General features: G+C 41.3%; 1 protein-coding gene across 2 annotated transcripts; it reads right to left on the bottom strand.

Moving 5' to 3' along the window:
- Nucleotides 1–83: 83 nt before the first annotated feature.
- On the bottom strand, nt 84–24,168 carry LOC309694570 (uncharacterized protein). 2 transcript variants are annotated; one of them, XM_082514759.1, is made up of 10 exons: nt 23,506–24,168; nt 2,062–2,211; nt 1,812–1,954; nt 1,553–1,689; nt 1,349–1,442; nt 1,153–1,263; nt 852–1,078; nt 587–758; nt 362–489; nt 84–253 (listed from the first exon to the last, which is right to left on the bottom strand). In XM_082514759.1, exons 1-6 carry the CDS (start codon nt 23,753–23,755, stop codon nt 1,213–1,215), a joined length of 825 nt encoding a protein of 274 aa, XP_082370885.1. In that variant the 5' UTR covers nt 23,756–24,168; the 3' UTR covers nt 84–253; nt 362–489; nt 587–758; nt 852–1,078; nt 1,153–1,212. The 2 variants fall into 2 exon arrangements, with proteins under 2 accessions (XP_082370885.1, XP_082370886.1); XM_082514760.1 differs by lacking the exons at nt 84–253; nt 362–489; nt 587–758; ... (4 more) ...; nt 1,812–1,954; nt 2,062–2,211 and adding exons at nt 16,845–20,622; nt 21,109–21,387; nt 22,658–22,803 and having other exon boundaries at nt 23,506–23,788.
- Nucleotides 24,169–24,526: the final 358 nt, after the last annotated feature.

Below are 24,526 nucleotides of genomic sequence, written 5' to 3'. Positions count from 1 at the left end.
TGTTGTAAATGGTTGTTTGCAGAAAAGTGAAAAAGTTGGTCAGGGATGAACTATATGACGTATCAAAGACATAATGGGCCTTAAAGAGTTCATCAAGGGCTCCTACTGAACCTGTCGCTTTACATGGAAGTGCATGCTTGTCAATCACAATGAAGAAGGTGTGGATGCTGCTTCTTGTGGGTCCCTGAGCAAGAAGGTAGGGCTGACTGCTTCGGGTGATGTTGTCTAGATGCTGCTGTACACTGGTTCCAGCCTACAACAACACATTAAACAGCAGTATTTAGTGACTATCCCATTAGATTAGATCACCTTACTGTACATTACAATGGCGGTGATGGAATATATATTTTAAATAACATACCTTTAGGAATTTGATGAGGTTATCGACAGCTTGAGATGCAGACATCTTTCCTGGTCTCTTTCACCCTTGTGCAGATGGCGGTAGCAGATGTAGCAGCAGCAAGATAGCAGACATGTCACTGTCCCAGCCTACAGACGAATAAACAAAGAATTACTCCAAAAATACATTCGATAGACAGAATTGCCTATATAACCAACAATGGCAAATAAAAACAGTCAGTCATACCATTCTCAACTTCAGTAGCTGACTCAGCATTGCACATCAACTCCAAGAGCTCCGAGGTGGGTACAAGTCCATGACTTTCCTTTACAATCTTTGATTTGAGATCGATGGGCCACCTCTCCAAGAATTTGTTGGCAGTGACCTCATCAAACAGGAGTCTGAAATCTTGTTCTATCTATAATGCAAAAATAGAAGATAAGAGGTGTAATGAGTGAAATTGCAAGCTGCATGGAATATTTCAGTGATTCAACAAATGAAGATGTCTTACCAGTCCTGGTGTGTCCAGAAACCGCGGGAAGACTATGAAGACATCTGCTGCATTCTTATCATCGCTGACCATTGAATGCCGATAAATGAAGGTAGCTTTCATCTTTTCACGGATAGTGTCTTCATCAGCAGAGTGTCTCAAAAGAGCAATAGCTGCTTTTACATCCTCATCTGATAACACTGTCTCAGTGGTGAGTGGTCTGGATCGACCACGGCCTGGCCCGCCAACTTAAGAAAAAACAATTTGATTGACTCCTGCCTACAAATTAGATCAGAATCATTTAAATCACAAGTGAACTTACTTTTAGGAGATTTGGAAAGTGAGACACTTCTTTCCTCTGCAGCTTTTCTTTGAATTGTCTTCAACCGCCACGCAAGGTATCCTGAACCGCTCTCTGGATCATAGTAATGTTCTTATGTAATTAAATACAAGCAGAATGTTATCAACATTTCTGAGGGCAACTATGTGTTTAATGTTGCAAAGTCCCCTTTACTTACATATCCATGTTGTGAATATGGGTCTTCCAGATATGGAAACAGAGCAACAATCCCCTGCGCATACATCACTCTTACACTTTTAGGGGGAGATGTCCTAATGTATAAATTCAGTGATGACCGTCACTCAATTGGCATTGAACATCACAATTAAAAATAATACAATACTAAAAATGTTTCTTTATAGACTACATTTATGATTCTTACCCATGTGCTTCTGTCATCTCAGCAGCAAGTATGTTTATCATCTGTCTTCTAGTTGCATCTGTCAGAGATTTGGTTTTTGCATACTCTTGTATGATGTGTTCACCACCAGGCTTTGTTGTTAGGATTTTTTCAATCAACTTAAATAGACATAAAATATGAAGTCAGAAATTTTTTAAACCTTGAGAAAAACTGGAAAACGATTACATAAAAACACTTCACATCAAACATGCAAATTAGACTAACAATGTTCACTACCCACAGCTTTTGCCTCATAGTTTATATGGCATGGCCTTTTAGGTTGTCTTCCTTCAGTGGTTGCTGCTTCTTCAGGAGGTTCACACATTGTGAAGTTTAGAATGATTGTATCATCCGATGGAGAAGATGATGATGACAGAGATACACCTGTGCATTAAGGAACATGACCAAAGCAGAAGCATTAAATTTAACTGTTAATGCTTCAATCTCAACCTTTAAATTTCATATAAACATATACGTATGTGAGTGATTACCAAGTTCTTCATTGCTCAGCATGACTCGGAAGGTTACAGGTGACCCCTTCACTATTTCTTCAAACACCTCTGCGTCTACTTCTGTGTCAGACTGGTCAAACACCTTCATATCTAGCTGTCTGCCTTCTGGTATGTTAAATTTTAGGCACACTGAAGTAAGGTAAGAGAAAAGAAATGTTACAGAAATTGTTAAAAAAAAAAAAAAGGCCATGCATTTTCTTATCAAATGGTAGAGTAAGGCTATGTCTTCACAAAATATTGATGAGATGAAGCTTAAGAATATAGGTAATTCTCATTCATTGTTGAAGTAGAAACAATTATCAACTTAGGTAGTTGACTTAGAATATAATTAAGCTTGTTTATTGACCAGGTAAACGTTGTTATCTTGTTTTATCCTGATATTCTAACCTTCTTTCATGAAAGCATCAAATGTCAGGGCCCTATTTCAGGAAGCCGGTTTAGAAAACTCAGAGTGAAAAACGATACTCAGGGTTGAGTAACCCCGAACTGCCCAACTCGGAATATTCGGTTTCAGAAAGGCTGATAACAATCAGTTCAATCAACGCGGAGTTGCTTTAACCCCAAGTCAAGCGCGCGCACGAGGATACATAAAGCCCTGATTAGTGGAGCACAGATTAAGCGAGTCACCATGGAGACGGAGGGAAAGAAGGCGCGGTCAATGTATTTTACAGCGCTTGAGGCCGAAATTCTGATGGCAGCATATGCCGATAACATGCAAATTTTGCGGAAAAAAAGTAACACAGCCTCAGCTGCGAAACAAAGGGAGCATGCATGGCAAAACATAGCCGACAGAGTCAATGCGTGAGTGTTACTTTAAACATTGATCTAGGGATTTCCACCCATTTAACACGTTATTTTATTTTATTTTTTATTTTATACATTTTATTTTGTGACGTGATGTGAGCGCAGGTGCAACCCAACAGGCCCCAAACGTTCCTGGCAGCAAGTAAAAATGAAATATAAAAATATAGTCCAAACAGGTAAGGTGTAATTGTATTATGAGCCATAGTGCTTGGTCTGTTTGTCCCATGTAAATCAATTGCAGTTAGAGGCTACATTAATTTTCCTTCTGTAAGCACTTATTGAAATTATCTGAGCACATTACAAGTACATATTTGCTTACTCTGTATGCTCAAATGTGACCCCGTTATAGCCAACAGAAAAAAAGCGGAGGCCTGAAAAACAGGTGGGGGTCCTCCACCACCACCACTCACAGAGGCTGAGCAGTTGGCCCTCAGCCAAAACAGTGGGCGCCCTGTGGCTGAAGGCATCTCTGCGGGGACATCCTCTGAGTCAGTAACCCCGCAAGACACAAGTGCCTACATAAGAGGTAAATTCAAAATAATACATGATGTGCATACATCCTTTCTTCACAGTCACCTTTGCAGTGCGACACATTCATTTGATAAACTCTTTACCATAATGAATTATTTTGTAGTGAAGTTATTTTCCTACTGATTTTGCCTTCCCTCAGTCTTGGTTGTCTTTGAGAGCATAATGACAATGAAGTGTAAGGTGATTGGTATGTTTGTTAATTGCCATTTGGTCCCTTGTAAGTTATAAGTGACCTGGATAAACCTCATATTCTATCAGTTGATGGTGATGGTGTACTGCATCTGGTGCAGCCTCCTGTTGAGCCAGACCAACATGCAGTTATGAGTACTCTTAATACTCCACAGATTATATGAGTTTACAGTAGAACAGCAATGTTGTTAATTTCTTTACTACAGGAAAATAATGAAGAAACATTGACAGCTGTTACAGAGGAGGAAGCAACAGAGACACTTTATGAGGTTTACATCTTACAATGGAAAATATAACAATTGAATAAAATGTGGTACTATAATAAAACCATGGACTTTCTATGTCTCTAACAGAGTGATGATGGAAATGAAGAGGAAGAGGGTCCAGCCACGTCTCCAACAAACCTTTCCTCAGTAAGATGTTCAGCACTGATTTACAACCAACCTAAGTAGGCATGTACTATGAATGTCAATGCTATTTTCTGTGTTTCAATAGCTCCCTGTAAAGCAGCTGTACAAGACCCATTTGATCAAGAAAATAAAAAAATGTGACTTGGAAATGGAACACTTCAAGCAGCAGATCCAAAAGACCAAGATTGAGATTTTACTGCTAGAACATCAGTTAAGGGTGGGTGAAGTGGTCAGAGATGGACGAATTATTTCAGTGTTATATACTTATACATAATAATATACTTATTAATACTTTGTGTACAGGAAATACAGGCGACCAATAAAGCCAGTTGAACAAAAAATCTGTTTATTCTTCTTTCAACATGTTGAGATGATGGGTCAAAGGAAATGATTGTGACATATGGTGTGTCTGACTGCTCTTCCATCTTGTATGTCCGTGGGAGGGTCAGGATGTTCATGGTTTGGATCACTGCTGATGTTTGGTTCAGAAGGACAGTGTTCTCCTCTAATTGTGGCAATGTTGTGAAGAATCACACATGCCACAATAATGTCACATGCCCTTTCTGGGGTGACCCTGAGTCTTTGAAGGCACTGGAACCGGGCCTTAAGCATTCCGATAGTCATTTCAACTCTGGCTCTTGTCCTGCAATGAGCCAGATTATATCGCTGCTGTGGGCCCGGTTCAGGGTCAGGGTAAGGGGTAAGCAAATAGGGTAAACATGGATACCCCCTATCACCAAGCAAGTAGCCAGTGAACTCTCCTAAGACAGAAGGATACACTTCAGTTCAAATGTCCCTGTAGCAATTGGTCTTTATATATTTTAAAGTATTTTCAACTCACCATGTCCAAATTTTGTGCTCAGTGTACATTCACAAAAAATTTGTGAGTCATGAACAGAGCCTGGCCACTTGGCTTCCACATTTGTCATAATGTTGGCAGCATCACATATGATCTTCACAGTGCAGAGAACACAAATTAGCATCCATTACTATAATGAAATAATTTGTTAGTTTGAAATGCTACAGGGAACTATGTACCTGTACATTAATGCTGTGGAAAGACTTCCTGTTCACATAGTCTCCTTCATTTACTGAAGGAGCAATGATTGGAATGTGAGTGCCATCTATACAGCCAATCACGCCTGGGAACCCTGAAAATAAATGTAAAATTTAAGTAGTAGTTCAAGTATCACCACATCATGAATTGAGTTTTGTTCATCCTGATACCTGCAATTTTGTGGAATCCCTCTTTGATAAATCTTGTGGGTCTATGACCGGGGAACACCACAGACGAGTGCAGGAGACGTTTCAGTGCAACTGTAACATTCCTGACTGCCCGACAGACGGTAGCCTTGGAAACGTGCTCAGCGTCACCAATATTATACAGAAAGCTCCCGTTTGCAAAAAAACGAAGTGCAATACAAATAATATGTACAGAACTGAGAGGATGTCCGCGATGTGTCACATGAGCAATATTAGGCCTGAGGATGTTATTCAAATGAATTATAGATTGTGCTGAAAAACGGTAACGTTCACACAGAAAATCATCAGGAAATGATAAAATGTCCAAACGCGCTCTAATCACTCTCTCCCGGCGGAGAGCTCTGCGGAGAATTTGGGCTTCAACATCTACTGGCTCTTCGAGGTAGGGGCACGCCATGTCCGACACTTCCTACTGTCAGGTTTCCGACAAAGAGGCGGAGACAGTCAGGGTTAGTTGTGGTAAACCTGCTAGGGGGCAGGTTAGCTTCACGGAGTGTGTCGTCATAGTGACTCACTCAGGATTCATCTGAACTCGCTTTGTGAAACCAAAAACCCAGAGTTTTCGTTAACTCAGGGTATACTTACTCAGAGTTTGCACTAAACCGGCTTTCTGAAATAGGGCCCAGGTCAGACAGCCTAACATACTTCTGCTCCCCACCAAACAAAACACGCAGCAACATATTCTGTTCACAAAACAAAAGAGAAAAAAATAATAAAGGAAAGAGTTTAAAACTGTGGATGTACTTTAGAGCTTTAGTTTTTATACAAAATAGAAGCAGTTAAAAGTCAATATTACTTAACAGCTACAGCATGAAGAAATAAGTAACAGATTAACTGCTAATAAAGATCCTTTATCAACCAGTGTTACTGCAAATGGACCAAGTGTGACTAACATCTAATATTGTTTAATAACTTTAGTCTACTTATCAAGTATTGGTCGCTCTTACTGCAATTCGCTTTATTTCTGTGAACAATTACTGTATATTAACATATCATTAACATTGCTGTCAATTAATTTATATAAAAGAATCTGAATTAATTCTAAATTAGTGTAAGCCTTTGGCATTTGCTTAAAAGAATATAAATCAGTAGAGTAAACTTTATTGTAATGTTACCCACTTTTTCTGATAGTTCCTTCGAAGCTAATTAGCGATTATTAGCTTACTAATAAACGGTAATTTAGTTGCTAAAACTATCCCATTAGACATGTGACAATAATATTATCTAAGCTGCACTTAGAAGAAATACATAGTTAACATGTTTTAGGTTAATCTTAACTCAGTGAGAATATAACGAACATTTCAAGTCAAGTCAAGTCAAGTCAACTTTATTTGTCAATTCTGCCACATGTACAGGACATACACAGAATAGAAATTGCGTTACTCTCAAACCCTAGTGATTAGAAAAATGCAAATAAAATAATTAAAAAGTAAAAATTTAAATAAATACAATACAATTTTACGTATAACAAAAAAAAAAGCTATGCAATATACAATATACAATATTCAAGTAAGAAGGCATAGTGGTGCAAAATAGGCAAATAGTGCAAATGGGGGATTTAGTAGTGTACGGTAGGAGATAGTGTAACAACAAAGTCTTATGAGGTCCAATGCTTAAGCAGTCCAATGCTCCACAAAGTGACTGGAGCAGGCCAGTGAGTGCGTCAGAGAGTGAGTGTGTGTGTGTGTGTGACAGAGTTCAGTGAGACCGTGGTGGAGAAGAGGGGAGAGGGGGGCAGAATCGGGAGGGAGTTTAGCTTCCTGACAGCCTGATGGATGAAGCTGTCCTTCAGCCTGCTGGTCCTGGCCTGGAGACTCCGCAGTCTCCTCCCTGACGGCAGCAGCTTGAAGAAGCTTTGCATTGGGTGCGTGGGATCAGCCGCTATGCAAAGGGCTTTTTTAGTGAGACGGGTGCTGTAAATGTCCTGGAGGGAGGGGAGAGAGACACCAATGATCCTCTCTGCAGCTCTCACTATGCGTTGGAGGGTTCTATGGCAGGACGCATTGCAGGCTCCAAACCACACAGTGATGCAGCTCGACAGGATGCTCTCGATGGTGCCTCTGTAGAAAGTGTACATGATGGGGGCTGGAGCTCCTGCTCTTCTTAGTTTGCGGAGAAAGAAGAGACGCTGCTGTGATTTCTTGGCCAGTGCTGTGGTGTTGTACGTCCAGGAGAGATCCTCTGTGATGTGCACACCCAAGAACTTGGTGCTGCTCACTCTCTCCACAGACGCTCCGTCAATGGTCAGAGGAGCATGTTGGGTGTGCATTCTCCTGAAGTCCACAACAATCTCCTTCGTCTTCTCCACATTCAGAGAGAGATTGTTGTCAGCACACCACGTGGCCAGGCGTCTCACCTCACTTCTGTAGTCGGTCTCATCCCTGTTGCTAATGAGACCCACCACCGTTGTGTCGTCCGCAAACTTGATGAAGAGGTTGGAGTTGTGTGATGGAGTGCAGTCATGGGTCAGCAGAGTGAAGAGGAGGGGGCTCAGCACACATCCCTGCGGGGCCCCTGTGTTTAAAATGATGGTGCTGGATGTATTACTGCCAACCCGTACTGCTTGAGGTCTTCCGGTGAGGAAATCCAACAGCCAGTTGCACAGTGAGGTGTTGAGCCCCAGCTGGACCAGTTTTTGAGTGAGCTGTTGGGGGATTATAGTGTTGAATGCTGAACTGAAGTCTATGAACAGCATTCGAACATATGAATCTTTTTTGTCCAGGTGTGTGAGTGCTGAGTGGAGTGCAGTGGAGATGGCATCATCGGTTGAGCGATTGGGCCGATACGCAAACTGGAAGGGGTCCAGGGAGGGGGGCAGGACAGTCTTGATGTGCTGCATGACTAGTCGTTCGAAGCACTTCATCAGGATGGGAGTAAGTGCAACAGGACGGTAGTCATTAAAGCAGGAGGGAGATGACTTTTTTGGAACCGGAATGATTGTGGTGGCTTTAAAACATGTGGGGACGACAGCCTGGATGAGTGATATGTTGAAGATGTCTGTGAAGACATCAGTGAGTTCCACTGCACAATCTCTCAGTGCACGACCAGGAATGTTGTCAGGACCCGGAGCTTTACGTGCATTGATCCTGCTGAGGGATCTCCTCACGCTGTCCGGGGACAGAGTCATCACCTGGTCACCAGGAGGGGGTGGGGTCTTCTGTGCAGTGGTGTTGTTTCGGACTTCAAAGCGAGCAAAGAAAGTGTTCAGCTCGTTCAGCAGGGGGATAGTACTGTCACAAGTCTGTGGTGGGGGCTTGTAATCTGTGATGGTCTGAATGCCCCGCCTGAATGCCAGGCTCCGTGAGTCTCTGCTGTCTTTGAAGTGATGGGATATTTTCCTGGAGTACTGTCTCTTAGCCTCTCTGATGCCACGGGAAAGGTTGGCCCTAGCTGTCCTCAGGCTTGCCTCGTCTCCATCTCTGAAGGCAACATTCCGAGCTTTCAGCAGCCTGTAGACCTCTCCTGTCATCCATGGTTTTTGATTGGCCCGGACAGTTATGGTTTTCGTGACTGTTACATCCTCAATGCACTTGTTGATGTAGGCTGTAACAGTCTCTGTGTACTCCTGGAGGTCAGCGGTGTTGTTGTAGGTGGCAGCCTGCTTAAACATGTTCCAGTCTGTGGTGTTAAAGCAGTCCTGTAAAGCCTCTGAAGACCCTTCTGGCCACACTTGTATCTGCTTACGAACCGGTTTGGTGGCTTTAACGAGCGGTCTGTAAGCAGGCATTAGCATGACAGTGATGTGGTCTGAGGCGCCGAGGTGGGGGAGGGGAAACTTTTAGCAATGGTTAGCATGTAGCTACTCGACAATATCATTAAACCTATGGGTAAATGCTGCCAACTCGACATCAATGTAACTATAAAGAGCTATTTAGTTTAAAAATACTTACTAAACAATGTTACCAGTATGGGAATGTTAACTTAACTTACCTGACTGTGGTAGCTCTCAGACCGCACACGCCTGCGGACTGGTACTAATCAACACTGTGTGGAGTTGTGTCTTCACTCCGTGTCTACAGAACTTTACACTGACTTTTAACTCTGACGTTAGAGCTGGTTTACTCCTCACAGAGTTGTATATACTCTCTCTAGGTTAAAATAGGTTTACACTGAAATATTGACACTCCATTTTTTACTGTGCAGCACGTATAGTGGCTGTGTCCTGTTTTAAGATCATACATGTAAAATTGTTGTCTGACCTCCGTCTGCATGCAGGTAAACTGAGGGTCTGTTGAGCTGATCGCTGGTTTCGTGAGAAAAATGTCAGCTCGTTCTTTATGTTACAGAAGCACAGAGACACAAGACCAGGCGGAAAGAGACGATCGTTCGGTGAAAATGAGAATCTGCGAATGCAACATGTGGAACACGGAGAGTGGAATATGTAAACAAACCGGTTAACGTAACCCCCTCGGTGCACTCTGCATGCTAACTGTTAGCAGAGCTAGTGAAATCTCTGAAAACATCTGAGCACTTTTGCAAACATGTTCTATGTTGACAACCTGACCAGACATGTGAAGATTACGGCGCGACATTCGCAGCTAAAACACTGTTAAAAGTGTAGTTGGTGACAGAAAAACGGGATATTTTAAAACTACACCACCACCATTGCTGCCTGTGATTTGAAATGCATTCTGGGATACCTGGCTGCCCCAAGTCTACACAAGCAATCGATTATCTAGGATCGACCTGTTTTGACTTACTTTGCACGGCAACCAATCAAATGTTAGAGAAGCTGCATGGGCAGCGTTAACCCCGCCCCCTGAGTTTGATGGGTGAGGCTGACAGATAAAATTATTTCAAGATGACAGCCAGACGCCAGGACTGCCAAAATGAAATAAATAAATATAGCATTAAATAATTAATTAAATGTGTCAATAATTAATTAAATGTGTCAATAATTAATTAAAATGTGAAATACATAAATAATTAATTAAATGTGTCAATAACTAATTAATTACATGTGTCATAACTATTTATTTAATTAATTAATTCCAATTTTAATTAATTATTGCCACATTTAATTAATTATTTAATGATGTATTTAATTAATTCATTATGGCAGTCCTGGCGTTCCATAGTGCCCACCACCCAGTTTTAAATGCATGTAGACATTGAGGGTTCTCAGGAGGGGCCGTGCTGTACAGTACATGTACAGTGTCCATTTTTTATTTATTTATTTATTTATTTATTAACCTTTATTTAACCAGGAAGATCCCATTGAGATTAAAAACCTCTTTTTCAAGGGAGACCTGGCCAAGATAGGCAGCAGCAGATGTCTCACAGTTACAGAAATTACTCAAACACAGGCAGCAACAACACACATGCAACAATAAGTGAAAGAATACAAATAAAATAAAAAATAAAATTCAATAAAATTCAAATAAAATAAAAAGTCAGTTAAAATGACAATCAATCTAATTGAAACAGTTGCATGTTATGGACTTGGCCTCAAGGATTCGTAGTTTAGATTTAAAATCACTTAATGAAATGAATTCAGTCATTTTCCATTCCTTCTGCAGTTTGTTCCAGGCCAAGGGTGCTAAATGGACAAAAGCTCTTTTACCAAGTTCAGTTCGGGCAAATGGAACAGAAAGCAACAAGTAACCATGCGGACGAAGAGAATACCGACCAGCATGTTTCATTACAAGCAGGGAACATATATAAGAAGGCAGCAACCCAAGTATCGCCTTATATATAAAACTGTATAAATGAGAGTTCCTCCGACTTACCAAAGCAGGCCATCCTACCTGAGAGTATAACTCACAGTGGTGAGTCTGAAATTTACGGTTAGTGATGAACCTCAGAGAAGCACGATACACAGAATCAACCATTCGAAGACATTGAGCAGAAGCATTCATATATAGAATATCACCATAATCCAGCACAGGCAAGAATGTTGCAGCAACAAGCCGCTTCTTTGTATTAAAAGAGAAACACAACTTATTTTGAAAATAAAATCTCAGTTTTAACTTCAGGTTTTTCACAAGATTCTCTACATGTGGTTTGAAGGTAAGCGAGTCATCAATTAAGATTCCCAGATATTTATAGGTGTGAACCAACTCTATTTTATTACCTTCAAGAGTGGTTACTGATGGGATTGTTTGGGCTCGTCTCCTTGATTTAGAAAACAACATGAGCTTTGTTTTGTCTGCGTTGAGAACAAGTTTAAGCTGATGTAATGAGTGCTGGACAGCAGAAAAGGCTTTCTGCAAGGAGTCGATGGCTTGGACAAGAGTTGAACCACAGCTGTAAATAACTGTATCATCAGCATAGAAGTGCAAGTTTGCATCTGGCACATGTAGACTAAGATTGTTTACGTAAATGATAAATAGAAGGGGACCTAATACAGAACCCTGTGGCACTCCGTTGTGCACTGTAACAAAGTCAGAACATAGACCGTCAGATTTAATGCACTGAGTCCTGTTACTGAGGTAGTTTGAGAACCATGCCACTGCTCTCTCAGAGAGTCCTGACTGGAAGAGTCTAAGTTTTAAAATACAATGATCAACAGTGTCAAATGCTTTTGACAAATCAATAAAAAGGGATGCACAGTGTTGTTTTTTATCAAGTGCAATAGTAATATCATTTACCACTCTAATTGCAGCTGTGATAGTACTGTGATTCTTCCTAAAGCCTGATTGATATTCAGATAAAATGGCATTGATGTGCAAAAACTCCTTTAACTGCTCACACACAAGAGCTTCAAGAACTTTAGCCAGCACAGATAGATTAGATATTGGTCTGTAATTAGTTAACACTGCTGGGTCGCCCCCTTTTAATAGAGGAACAACAAAAGCTGATTTCCATACTGAGGGAATTTTATTCGTATCCAGTGTGAGGTTGAAAAGTGTTGTGAGAGGCTCTGCTACAAAATCAGCTGCCAGTTTCAAGAAGTAAGGATCTAGTAAGTCTGGCCCTGGAGATTTTCTAGGATCTAACAGTTTAAGAGCTTTACAGACCTCCTGCACAGAGAAAGGAACAAAGTTAAATGGCTGACCAGTGTACACCGGAAGGTTTGTGCCAGATTTTACAGAGACTGGGTTCAGAGAGTCAAACAAAGAGCCAGAAGATATAAAGTGCTTGTTAAAACAATTCATAATCTCCTTCCTATCATAAACAGGAACAGAATCCTTAAAAACATAGGTGGGTAGAGCGTGGGAGCTTTTACTCACTGAAAGAGACTTAATGATTTTCCAGAACTTCTGTGGATTATTTAGGTTCTCAGTGGTGACAGACAGATAATATTCTGTTTTAGCTTTCTTAATAGAGGAAGTACATCTGTTTCTTAGTTGTCTGAAAAGAAGCCAATCACTGGGGTAGCCTGTTTTCCTCGCTTTGGCCCAAGCCAGATTACGCTCATGAATGATATCTGCCAGCTCTTGGGAGAACCAGGGGTTTTCACGACCTTTTATCCTATATCTTCTTAATGGAGCATGTTTATTCACAATTTGCATAAACCCATCCTTAAAGAATGCCCACGCTAATTCTACATCAGGGATCAATCCTATTTTCTTCCAGTCATAATTTGACAAATCATGATAAAATGCTTGCTCATTAAAATGTTTAAGAGTTCTTTTAAAAATAATACCATGTTGTGACTTGGCCACTTTAGTATTTCTAATAGCAGCAACAACACAGTGGTCACTTAAGTCGTTACAAAAGACACCCAAAGATGAAAATTTATGAGGAACATTTGTCAAAATCAAGTCAATCAAGGTAGACTTTTCGGGGCTTTTGAGATTCGGCCGAGTGGGTAAATTGACCAGCTGGGTAAGACTGATAGAATCACAGAAAGATTTAAAATAATCTGAAACAGTTTTGAGCCAATCCCAGTTAAAGTCACCAGCTAGAACAAGCTCCCCATAATTTAGTCTGGACAGCAAAAGGTTTAAAGAACGCAGAGCTTCTGTGGAGGCAGAAGGGGGTCGATAGCAACAAGCAACTGTTATGCAAAGACCCTTTGCAACATTCACATTCAGAGCCAAAAATTCCAATTGTTTGCAAATTGATTCTGATAGAACTATTGTAGCATCAAATTTTGACTTAACATAAGCAGCAACACCACCACCTTTCTTAAACCTATCGGTGCGATAGATATTGTAGCCAGCCATGCTAACATGTTCATCAGATATATATTTAGACAACCAAGTTTCAGAAATGAGGACAATATCTGCATCTGTTGATTGAACCCAGATCTTGATCATATCCATCTTGGGTAACAAACTGCGCACATTAAGATGAACTATCTTCAGCCCAGGTGAGGATTTAAATTCAGATGGTGTCTGGCTACATTGCAGCTCAGGGCCTGGGTTAGGTTGCACATTACCAGATACTCTTATCTGGTAATGTGCAACCTAACCCAGTAGTAAGACGATCAGAAGTCTCTGCTTTGTACTTATTGATTTTGACGTGTGAAATGTTGACACAAAGCAGGATTTTTCGTAACTAATTTTGTAATTGTACAAAGCAAGAAGGTTTTGAAGATGAGGTAAATCTTTCTGTAGTTCAAAATGATTAATGTCCTGTTCCAAATACATTGGAAATTGTACAGGATGTATAGCAGCAGTGACGCATGTAGATCTGGGAACCATGTCTCGCAGAATGGGGTCACTGTTAAATGTTCTCATCTTAGAAAAATTGAGAGTCCAAAAGTCCCCCACGGCCAATAAGCAAAGTAAAGTTATTAAAAAAGCCATTATCCAAAACACAATGATTGTTGATGCTGAATTAAATAGGCTGCACAAACCTAGGATGGCAAGTAAGGCTCCAGCCAAAAGTTCGGGTCCTGGTGGCTTGCTAGCAGAGGGCTTCTGCTAGCACATTCACCAATGTGGTGTAGAAGGCTTCAATCAACAGCACAGCGCCCGATGTATTGCAGATAAGCTTTTCGAGCAGCACAGGCCTTGGTGTGGTGCTGATGTCTTGCACTAGCAACACAGATGCAGTTTGTTCAGCCGGCAGCAAAGGCCCTGGTGTGCTACAGACGGCCCCAGCCAGCAGCACAGGCCCTGGGGTGTTGCCTATGGGTCCAGACGGCAGAACAGGCCCTGGTGTGCTGCAGATGGCCCCAGGCGGGAGTACAGGCCCTGGGGTGGTGCAGATGGGTCCAGCCGGCAGTACAGGCCCTGGTGAGGCTCAGTTGGTTTATGCTAGCAGCACAGGCCCTGATGTGGTGCCTATGGGTCCAGCCGGCAGTGCAGGCCCTGGTGAGGCTCAGTTGGTTTATGCTAGCAGCACAGGCCCTGATGTGGTGCCTATGGGTCCAGCCGGCAGTGCAGGCCCTGGTGAGGCTCAGTTGGTTTATGCTAGCAGAACAGGCCCTGGTGTGGTGCCTATGGGTCCAGCTAGGCCCTGGTGCGGTGCAGATGGCCTCAGCCAGCAGCACAGGTCCTGGGATGGTGCCGATGGATCCAGCTGGCAGCACAGGCCCCGGTGCAGTGAGATGGCCTCAGAAAACAGCACAGGCCCTGGTTGAGGCTCAGTTGGTTTATGCTAGCAGCACAGGCCCTGGTGTGGTGCAGACAACCTCTGGTAGTAGCAGAGGTCCCCCCCAAAAAAGACCACTTTCCAAGAATTTACAGAATAGTTTAAAATACTCTTTGTGTCTGTATCCAGGTTGGATGAGCGCCGAGTATTTGTATATGTGTGCATGAGGGTGGGAATGCATGTTTAGGTCTGTGTGCGCCTATTCGTCTGTGTCTATATGTCAGCTCGGGTCTTACACTCCACCCCCTTGGAACATCTCAGGCCCTCCAAGGTATGGAGGCTTATTTCCCCTCACCACACTCCCTGCTGGTGGCTGATGCCCTCAGACATCGGTGCGTTCTTGGTGTCCAGGGCTGGGCGCATAGGTCTGTACCAGCTCACTCCCCGGTACGGCTGCTTGGTGGGGCCTAGTGCCTGTGGCTCGGTCGGGCCCCTTGCGGGGGCTCGATTCACTCTGGCACAGCTGACTGCCGGCAGAGCCCGCGTGTACGTCACTGCCGCCCCCTCTGGCTTCTGCTCTGTGGCTGTTGGGTGACCCCTCATCTGGGGTTCTCCTCAGCTCTTCCCAGGAAGGTGGCACGGTTGCCCCTCCGGTGGTCCTCTTTGGGCGCTCGCACTCTGGGGGCCTCTGGATGTCTGGGGCCTGGATCTCCTCCATGCCTGCTTCATGCCCTGGGGGACGGGGCTGTGGCTCCCCACACCTTCTAGCAGATCGTTACATGGAGAAGCCTTTTGAATAGACGAGCACTCATCCACACAGGTGTTCACACACACAAGCTACACCTTTCTTGGCTGCTACCTCAAACCACATTATGCGATGTCAATCTTGCGTGCTGCACAATCACATTCAGTATTTAATATTTACTGTTATTTACACTTAGCTAGATTATTGCAATGGTGTTGTGTTATTATGTTGCTCTCTTTTTTGCTTGTTTTCTCTTATTTTCTTCTCTCAACAGGTGACCTGGGAGATATTTTTTAAGTGCCCTTTCTCACTGTCCCTCTTCCCCTTTTCTTCCTTCCTTCCTTCCTTCCTATCCCCCAGTCATGTCTGTCCTATCTGTAACAACTGAAAATAAATTAAAATAAATAAATAATAACAAAGGTTGATCAAATGGACCAATATGGCAAGGCCGTGATGGTCCATTTGGTAAATTAAGTTAGTTGGGCATCTTTTTTGGCCTTCAGACAATAATTCTGATGGCTAAAAAACGAAACGGGACAACAACAAGAAAAGAAAGAAAGAAAAAAGTAATAAAAATGTATCTAAAACATATTTTAAGATGAATCTTTTTATGACTGAGTAAAAAAAAATGCTAAAATTCGAGTGCAGTGTTGAGTAAAATGGTTTTATTAAAATTTAATTGACCCTTTGAAATTATTTGTTGGAAGTCTTAAATCCCACTGAACAGGGGAAGAGAAAGAGACAGAGACACAAAGATAGCAACACAGAGGTAAATAAACATGGAGACAAGACACTGAGAATAAGACAGAAGGGGAAATGCCCAAAGTCTCATATCTCTGACAAGTTAAGTCACTTTTATTCATAAAAAAACCCAGAACTTAAATATAATTATAAACCACACATAAACATAATCATAGAACAATTAAAAGTAAAACATACCAAAAACACATCAAATGGAGAGTGAAGCAAATATTATTAATAACAACAAATGCACATATTAATAATATAAACCAAAATCCTTCAATAAAAAGGCTACAAACAGAAACAACAATTTGAAACAGCAATAAGAAAACAGTGAAAGTGACTACAGATATAGACCTTCCTAGGGAGGCCTGAAGTGCAAACATACCCTCTACACTCCCTTCATAAAACAGGGGACCATGATTACCACCATAGTTGGCCGGTCTGAAGGCACCGACCTCAACTTCCATACAATGTTTGAGCAGGACAACCAGGACAGACCCACAACATACAGAGCCTTAAGTGACCGCAGGCAAATCTCATCCACCCCACCACCACAGTGATGGGCAAGTCTCCCTGCCCACTGTACAAAATGTGCTTCACAGACGTTGTTTCATGTTGTAAAGATTGTGCCTTAAAAAAATAGCCACAAGAAGTTTTAAAGAAATCTTTATTTCACTTTTAAGACACATAACCAACACCAACATACGAATCAACAGGATGAGCACATGCTGAAATTCAGTCTTCATGAAAATCAAGATTAAATCACAAAATGTTTGGTCTCATGTGTGTTTCTTTCCAGCTTTGACTCTGTGGAGTAAAACCTCTCCACTAAACAAAAAAATAAAACATCTCAGCAACTTTTTTGTCACCTCCACAGCTCAACACGATACAAATATCACATCAAATGAATGTAAATACGTGTTTCATCTTCATTACAGGTTTTAATGGAATATGCAACAAACAGAATTAGGGCTGTGACATATCATATGATCTGCAATAATACTGGTATAAATGTTTACAAAAAAGTGTGTTTAGAGGAACATCATGTGTTTGCATTCACCCCAATGAGTCAACCCCAGTCATGTCTCACAGCCAGAGCCATATGTCGGGCTCCAGTCACAGTTTGGTAGCTGAATGTTCGCAAAATATGCAAGAAAACTTTTCCCACTGAAAGTGAAAAAAGCAAACCTGTTACAACACTTTAAGCAAAAACACACTTGAGTACAACCGGGCTGTGAAGGCACGTGAGCAGGAGATACTAGCAGCAGTGATGTGCGACCCAAAGGTAAACAAATGATTCAACCATGCATCACTGGAGCACTCGCGAGTTACATTTCATATAACAGCAAGAGCAGTCAGTGGATGGAAATTACTGATGTGCTACACGGTGGAAAAGCAGGAGGTTAAAAAGCTCGACCCAAGATGAAACAAACCAGGTAGAATTTCTTTTCCTTATATGCAGAGGTGGAAAGAGTACTAAAATATTTTACTCAAGTAAAAGTACTATTACTTTGCTGAAATTTTACTCAAGTACAAGTAAAATTACCTGTCTAAAAATGTACTCAAGTAAAAGTAAAAAGTAGCTCATTTAAAATGTACTCAGAGTAAAAGTTACATAGTTACTTTTCTGTCAGCAGGAGGACAGCCGCTTCTGAGTAGTGCAAAAAAGGACAGTGGGATATAAATCTCAAAGTAGTTCTTTTTTAGTGAAAAGAAAAACTTTACAAATTAAAGTGCAGTGGCAGTTAAACTGCAAGTCTATACATGAAAATGGATAATGGTCACCAAACCAATCAACCAAACCAAACCGTCAGGTATCACAGTGTTTTCAATACAAAACCATATCATTCTTTCACATGAGAATGTGTTCTAAACTGTCAAATAAGAGAACAAGTACTGAACTGAACGGCAGCTGCTTTAAAAATGTTTTTGAATTTTTTAAACTTGGCCCTGCCCTACTGTACCTCTAGATTAAAGTTCCTTTGTATCCATCCTAGAGTGTTACTCTCTGAACTTCCTGTTAATTTTGAGGAGCAGTTGATTTTCAGAGTTAGTAGAGTTCATCCTTGCTCACTTTGCAGTGAACAGTAGTCCAGCACAGCTAAAGAGACGCTCGAAGGCAGCTGAGGCAGGCAGGCCAGTGTTAAGTTTGAGAGAAAGTTTTTTGATGTCCCTAATAAGACATCAATGCATTACATAGCTACCGCTGGTAAATTATACCAATATACCTCGTGGGGTTTTTTTTATTGGACAGTAACAGGCTAGTTAACGGGAGGTTGCAAGTGCTAATTAACAAGTAACAGAAGTCAGCTGTCTTTGACTAATCTAAGGTAAGTGAGCGCTCTGTTATTCTTTTGCCTGCAGTGTGAACATATGTGGGTTAAGTAAGAAAGTAGCCGCTTCTGTCTTTAATTTAACTATTTTTTTAAATAAATTCTTATTATTAACAAACAGGAAAAACATAGGTAAACACATTTTCTTTTGGCAATTTACCAACCCAGTAAAAAAAATGTAAGTTGCGTGGACAACAACGTGCCCGATTACAGCAAGTTGCTAGTACCAACCAACGTTATCTGTGTTCTTCACAGATGTCTTAACTTAATGTGATTAATTTGAACACAGCCTTTTTGCTACCATAACGGTACGAGTTGTATTTAACTTACCTCCACATGCTTGCGCAGGTTTGATGTGGAATTTTTAAAAGCTGCTAACTCGGTCTCTCTGGGCAAACACAGCTTACACTGCATAATAAAGCTGTTGCCTTTCTTGCACTTGAAGCCGAAATGGTCCCTTAAATACGGCCAGGGGTTCACATCCGTTTCTTCGAGTTCAGGGTCAGCAGAATTCGACGGGGCTTCTTTTTTCACTGGATCCATAACACCGATGTCAGACTCCATCTTTAACGTGACCTTAGCGCCAATTTGTTCTACTACCCATCATTCCCTGCAGTATTTCCGAAGTGCAATGGTTTTTTTAATTTACTCAGTAACGGGTGTGATTGAAAACGTAGCGAACTACAATACTTTTTAAAAAATATACTTAAGTAAAAGTAAAATTACAGACTTGAAAAATGACTTTAAAAAGTACAAATACACAAAAAAACTACTCAATTACAGTAACGCAAGTAAATGTAATTCGTTACTTTCCACCTCTGCTTATATGACAGAATTGTGCAGGCTCCGCATTACAAGGTTATTTTGGATATTAAGCTAGAGTGTAAGCACTTGTAATACACTTTTCTTAAAACTTCCAGGAAAAACACCCCTGAGGATACTTATGTGCTCATATTTCATGTATGCCGTGTCACTAACATTGCACTATAATGTTGTTCATAGAGTATTTAAAGGTAGAATGGGAGGCAGAGCCTTCAGCTTTTAAGATTAGACTTAAAACTTTCCTTGTTGCAGATGGGGGTCCCTCCCTGAGCCTGGTTCTGCTGGAGGTTTCTTCCTGTTAAAAAGGAGTTTTTCCTTCCCACTGTCGCCAAAACGCTTGCTAATAGGGGGTCATATGACTGTTTGGGTTTTCTCTGTTTTCATTGTATTATTGTTGGGTCTTTACCTTACAATATCAAGCACCTTGAGGTGGCCACATTTTCACACTTTGAATTAGCTAAGCTGTCATCAGTGACAGCAGCTCACTGGAAGAGAAAGATGGAAAATCCATCATTTACTTACACATATAAATGCTGCTGCCTGCCGAGCTGATAAAATGTACATTATTTTTTTTAAATGTAAGTTTCTTGAAACATTATTTTGAGGCTATATCTCCCACCCCTACATACAATAAACAATACAGAGTTTTTTAAGGAAGGAGGTCATCTGATCTGCTCTGATCTGGCTTCTCAGTGGACTGCTTCATCTGACAGTTCTCCCACTTTTAACTAGTGTGAATCCTCATGTGTCTTTGTAACTGTATCCTCTGAATGAAGCTTTTCACCTGTGTGGATTCTCATGTGAGTTTTCAAGTTTATCATCAGGCTGAATCTTTTTCCGCAGGTGCTGCAAGAATGTGGCTTCTCACCTGTGTGAACCCTCATATGTCTCGTTAGTTTGGATCTGTACTCAAAGGTTTTTCCACAAATCTCACATTTCACAAACTTTTTACTTGTGTCAGTTTTACGCTGACTCTCTGACACAGGAAAGTTGTCTTGCTGATCTCTGCTCTCTGGTTCAGGAGAGCTGGAAGAAAGGAGATGTTCACTGTCCAGCTCTGGCTCACTTTCCTCATAAGTAGGAGCCACCATGAAGATAATAATGCCTTCAGTCTCCTGCTTCACTACAAGCTGATCTACGTCCTGACTGGTGCAAGGTTCCTCCTCTTCCTCTTTTATCTGTGGAAGCTCCGGATCCTCCTGGTCGAGGCTGAAGTTTCTCTCCTGGTCCCCAAAAACCAGTTCCTCCTCACATTCATGCTGTTGTGGGAAAGCTGAGGTGACAAATGGACAAAATTACTTGTCTTAGATAAATATAGAAGTATAACAAGAATGACTACTCGGCAGTGGTGTCTACAGCTGTCCATTTCCAACTCTACAACAGAGTTTAATCAAAATATCATCCGAAATATCATCATATCATTTACCCAGACCTGGAAACTGTTAAAATAAGATTTCATGCACTCACTTCTAACACGTTAGTAAATTTCTATGCACCAATCACAGTTTGTCCACCAATTACTGTTGGAAAGATGTTTATGTAAATGATAAGACAAACATCAGACAGAAGGGGAAATTTAAAAGTAGGATTAAAATATGGGGATAAAAAGCAGCGAAGCTCTCAGAAAACCTCGACTAACAATCAGCTGAGTTTATTTAAACACTGGCCTTGAAGAACTCTGATGTGTTTCCAAAATATCTTTATTGAATGAATTAAAGTCATATTAATTTTTAGGTAAGACCATTACGGTTTTACATACCCCTGCTGTGTAAGTTCATTTCAGGTTTCCAGATGTTATCCAGCTGTCTGAGCTGCTCTTCTTCAGTCCAGATGAGGCCTTCATCCTCCTGTTTGAGTACAATCTTTTCTACGTCATCGCTGATGCAGAGTTCCTCCTCTTCCTCTTTGATCTGTGGAGGATCTGGGCCCTCCTGGTCCAGACTGGAGTTCCTCTCCTGGTTGGAGACCTGCTGGTCATACAGGCCCTCCTCTTCCTCACACTTCATGTTAGGGGGAGATCTTGAGGAACAAAGGGTCACTGAGGAAAAAGGTTAATAATGTGATGACAGGAAAACACATCTGAGCAAATATAGTCCACTCTGAGCATGTCCTCATATGTGAGTGAAATTTACAACTAACTGTACAAACGTGAACAATGAAAGTGTAAGTTACTCTCGAGCTCTGATACTCTTATTAGGAAAGTTCAGAGTACAAATCATTCAGGTAGCTGCTGCCAGCTTCACGCTGCAAGTAAATGTTTGTCATTGTTGTAGATTAAACTGAAAATCTCACAGTGCCATAGCAGATAAGTACCAGTCAGGTTTCACAGCCAGTCATTGCACAGAATCAACCCAACTAAAGTCATCAGTGATCTGAAGATTATTAGGGACTCAGAGTTTCAGTCTTAGTTCTATTTGATCTCATTGCTGCCTTTGATACTGTTGATCATGACATTTTAAATCAAAGGTTTCATCATTTAGTTGGTTTAACTGGACAGTTCTCAATTGGCTCTCGACCTTTGACCCAGTTAAACCTCTCAGGTCATCAGGTTCAGATCTGTTAACTGTTCCCAAAATCAGATGTAAGTGTGCTAAGAGTGTGTTCAGTTACTGTGCTCCTGTTCTTTGGAGCATGCAGCCATAGTTTGCCTGCTGTGGCTGCATTCAAAACTAACAACTATGTTTCCATGCTTTGTGAATAACACTGACATCTGTGAGATTTGAGCTGATTTAGTTCGAGTTAAGACTGTTTATTAGAACATTACAAAGTTATTTTAAAAACTTCATCATTTTCTTGAACCCAAATATAATTCAGTTGAAAAATATACATTTTAAAATGAGGTGAGGATGGTGGGGGAGGCACGATGGTCTTGTAGGGTTAGACCCTGATTAAGGGGTATTTTTGAAAGTAAAGCCCATCTCTCAAAGTCCCTGCCGGCCTGCCTCCACCTCGGGAAGCCTGTGGGTGCAGACGGACGTGAGGAGCACCACAGGCGGCAGAGGACTGTCTGTAGCCCCGGAGTGAGGGTCAGAGAGCCGAAGCAGACAGCGAACTGTGGCACAGTGCAGAAAACAGAAGCTTTCCCTCCCTGCCTCCTTTATCTTAATCTTCTAAATAAATCTTCTATAAAGGCACTTTCTCTCGGTCTCAAGGTTTGTTTAATGCTAAAAGTTCACCGTAAAAAAGAGACGCACTTGTGTGATTAGCCGCTCCCTGATTTCAGTATGTTAGCCTACAAGCTGAGCTCTGATCAGGTCCTACATGAGTTGTATTCTTGTGTTAGTCCACTGAGACCATCGCAGTTTTACCTGTTATGCGTAACTTTATCTCGGGTTTCCGGCTGATATCCAGCAGTCTCTGCTGAAGGTTGATCTCATACTGGACGATCAGACGTTCTGTTAACCTCAGAGCAGATTTCTTCTGCAGCAGTCAGCCGGTCTCTCCACTATTGCTTCTAAACGAACAATAAAAAAAATGTAATTATAGAAAAACACTTCTGAGAAGATAAAGTTTTAGTTAAAGTCTGTAATGAGGGCATGTTGCTCACATTTGCAGGTGAAATTAAAAGTGTGTAAAAATGAAGTTATTTGTGCACTCTGATGCAAATGAGAACTTGAGTTCTGACATTTTTCAGCAACATTAAGAGTAAAAAAAACCTTTCAAACAAAAAAGAACTCACTTATTACTGACTGACTGATGATCTATTTTGGAGTTGATCTCGAAACTGATCTACATCTTGATATTTTTCAAAATAATCTTCACTATTGGGGGTGGCTGTAGCTCAGGCGGTAGAGCAGATCATCTACTGATCGGTTCGATTCCCGGCTTCACCTAGTCTGCATTTCAAATATCCTTGGGCAAGATACTAACTCCAAGTTGCCTCAAGTTGCTCTTTGATCTGTGGAATGTGTGTCTGAATGTTGGTAGAAAGCACTAAGAAAAATGTGCTTGTGCGAATGGGAGTGAGTGGGTGAATGCACAAGTTTTGTAAAGCGCTTTGAGTGCTCAAGATTGAGTAGAAAAGCGCTATATAAGAACCAGTCCATTTAAAACTCCCTGTCATGTTTTCACGAATACACATTAAATAGATCTGACTGATACAAACTGTAGGTTTAATATTAATGTTAACACTTCAGAAAAGCCATTACAGTTTTACCGCTGGTCTGTAAATCTTTCTCAGGTTTCCAGATGTTATGCAGCTGTCTGAGCCGCTCTTCCCCGCTCCAGACGACGATGCCTTCATCCTCGTGTTTCACTACAAGCTGTTCTCCCTCTTGACTGATGCAGAGTTCCTCCTGTTCCTCTTTGATCTGTGGGGGATCTGTGTCCTCCTGGTCCAGATTGAAGTTCCTCTCCTGCTTCCAGACCTGCTGGCCAGCCAGATCTTCCTCCTCCTTACACTTCATGTTGATGTGGGACTTGAGGAACAAAGTAAAAAGAAAAAGATTAGACAGGTAAAGGTGCAGCCTCAGTCAGCAGGGCTGTACACTGTGAGCATGTTGCTCACATATGTGAGAGAGGTTTGTACAAATGTTTCAGAAGCACCATGTGACTCCCTCTCTTTGTTGGAAAGTCTTATTAATTCACTTTATAACTATTACTTTGAAGATAAATTTCTACCATCACAAAAATATTATGACCTCTTTAAAAACAAACAACGGCAACTACATGACTTAAATTCCATGTTTAGATGAAGGTAATGGTCAATGCCTTTTGACAGGGGAAAAACCTCCACACAGAAGAATCTTACTTGGCTGAATCATAAATTATTCACCATGATTAAAACTGCAGATGAGCAATAATCTGCATTTTATTTTAGCCAAAGAGGAATGTTTCTGTTTGTCTGTGATCTGACTTTTTCTGCTGGCTCCAAATTTCATTTTATCCTGTGTAAGTTTGTTTCTCTTCCTGTTAACTAGCAAAGTCAAAATCACCTTGATTCATTTAACTTTAATTCAATTATAAATGTAATCATTTTATTGAACAATTAATTTCATTTCAATGAAAAACAATTACTTAAAAGAAAGAGATTAAGTTGGAGAGAGACATGTGGCCATCTTTTAGTGAGTTAGACCCTGATTAAGGGCTATTTTTAAAAGTAAAGCCCATCTCTCAAAGTCCCTGCCGGCCTGCCTCCACCTCGGGAAGTCTGTGGGTGCAGACGGAGGTGAGGAGCA

Source organism: Aulonocara stuartgranti (genome assembly GCF_965226115.1).
Source record: "Aulonocara stuartgranti genome assembly, chromosome: 18".
In the NCBI taxonomy this organism is placed as follows: Eukaryota; Metazoa; Chordata; class Actinopteri; order Cichliformes; family Cichlidae; genus Aulonocara; species Aulonocara stuartgranti.
This window is presented reverse-complemented; position numbering and strand designations above follow the sequence as displayed.

Excerpts from the sequence above, each read along its gene's own strand:
- LOC309694570 (XM_082514759.1), bottom strand. The coding sequence starts at position 23,755 with ATGAAGTGTAAGGAGGAGGAAGATCTGGCTGGCCAGCAGGTCTGGAAG. Across the intron at positions 1,955-2,061 it reads GCTGAGCAATGAAGAACTTG|GTGTATCTCTGTCATCATCA; the intron begins GTAATCACTCAC and ends CTTAATGCACAG. Across the intron at positions 1,690-1,811 it reads TAAACTATGAGGCAAAAGCT|TTGATTGAAAAAATCCTAAC; the intron begins GTGGGTAGTGAA and ends TGTCTATTTAAG.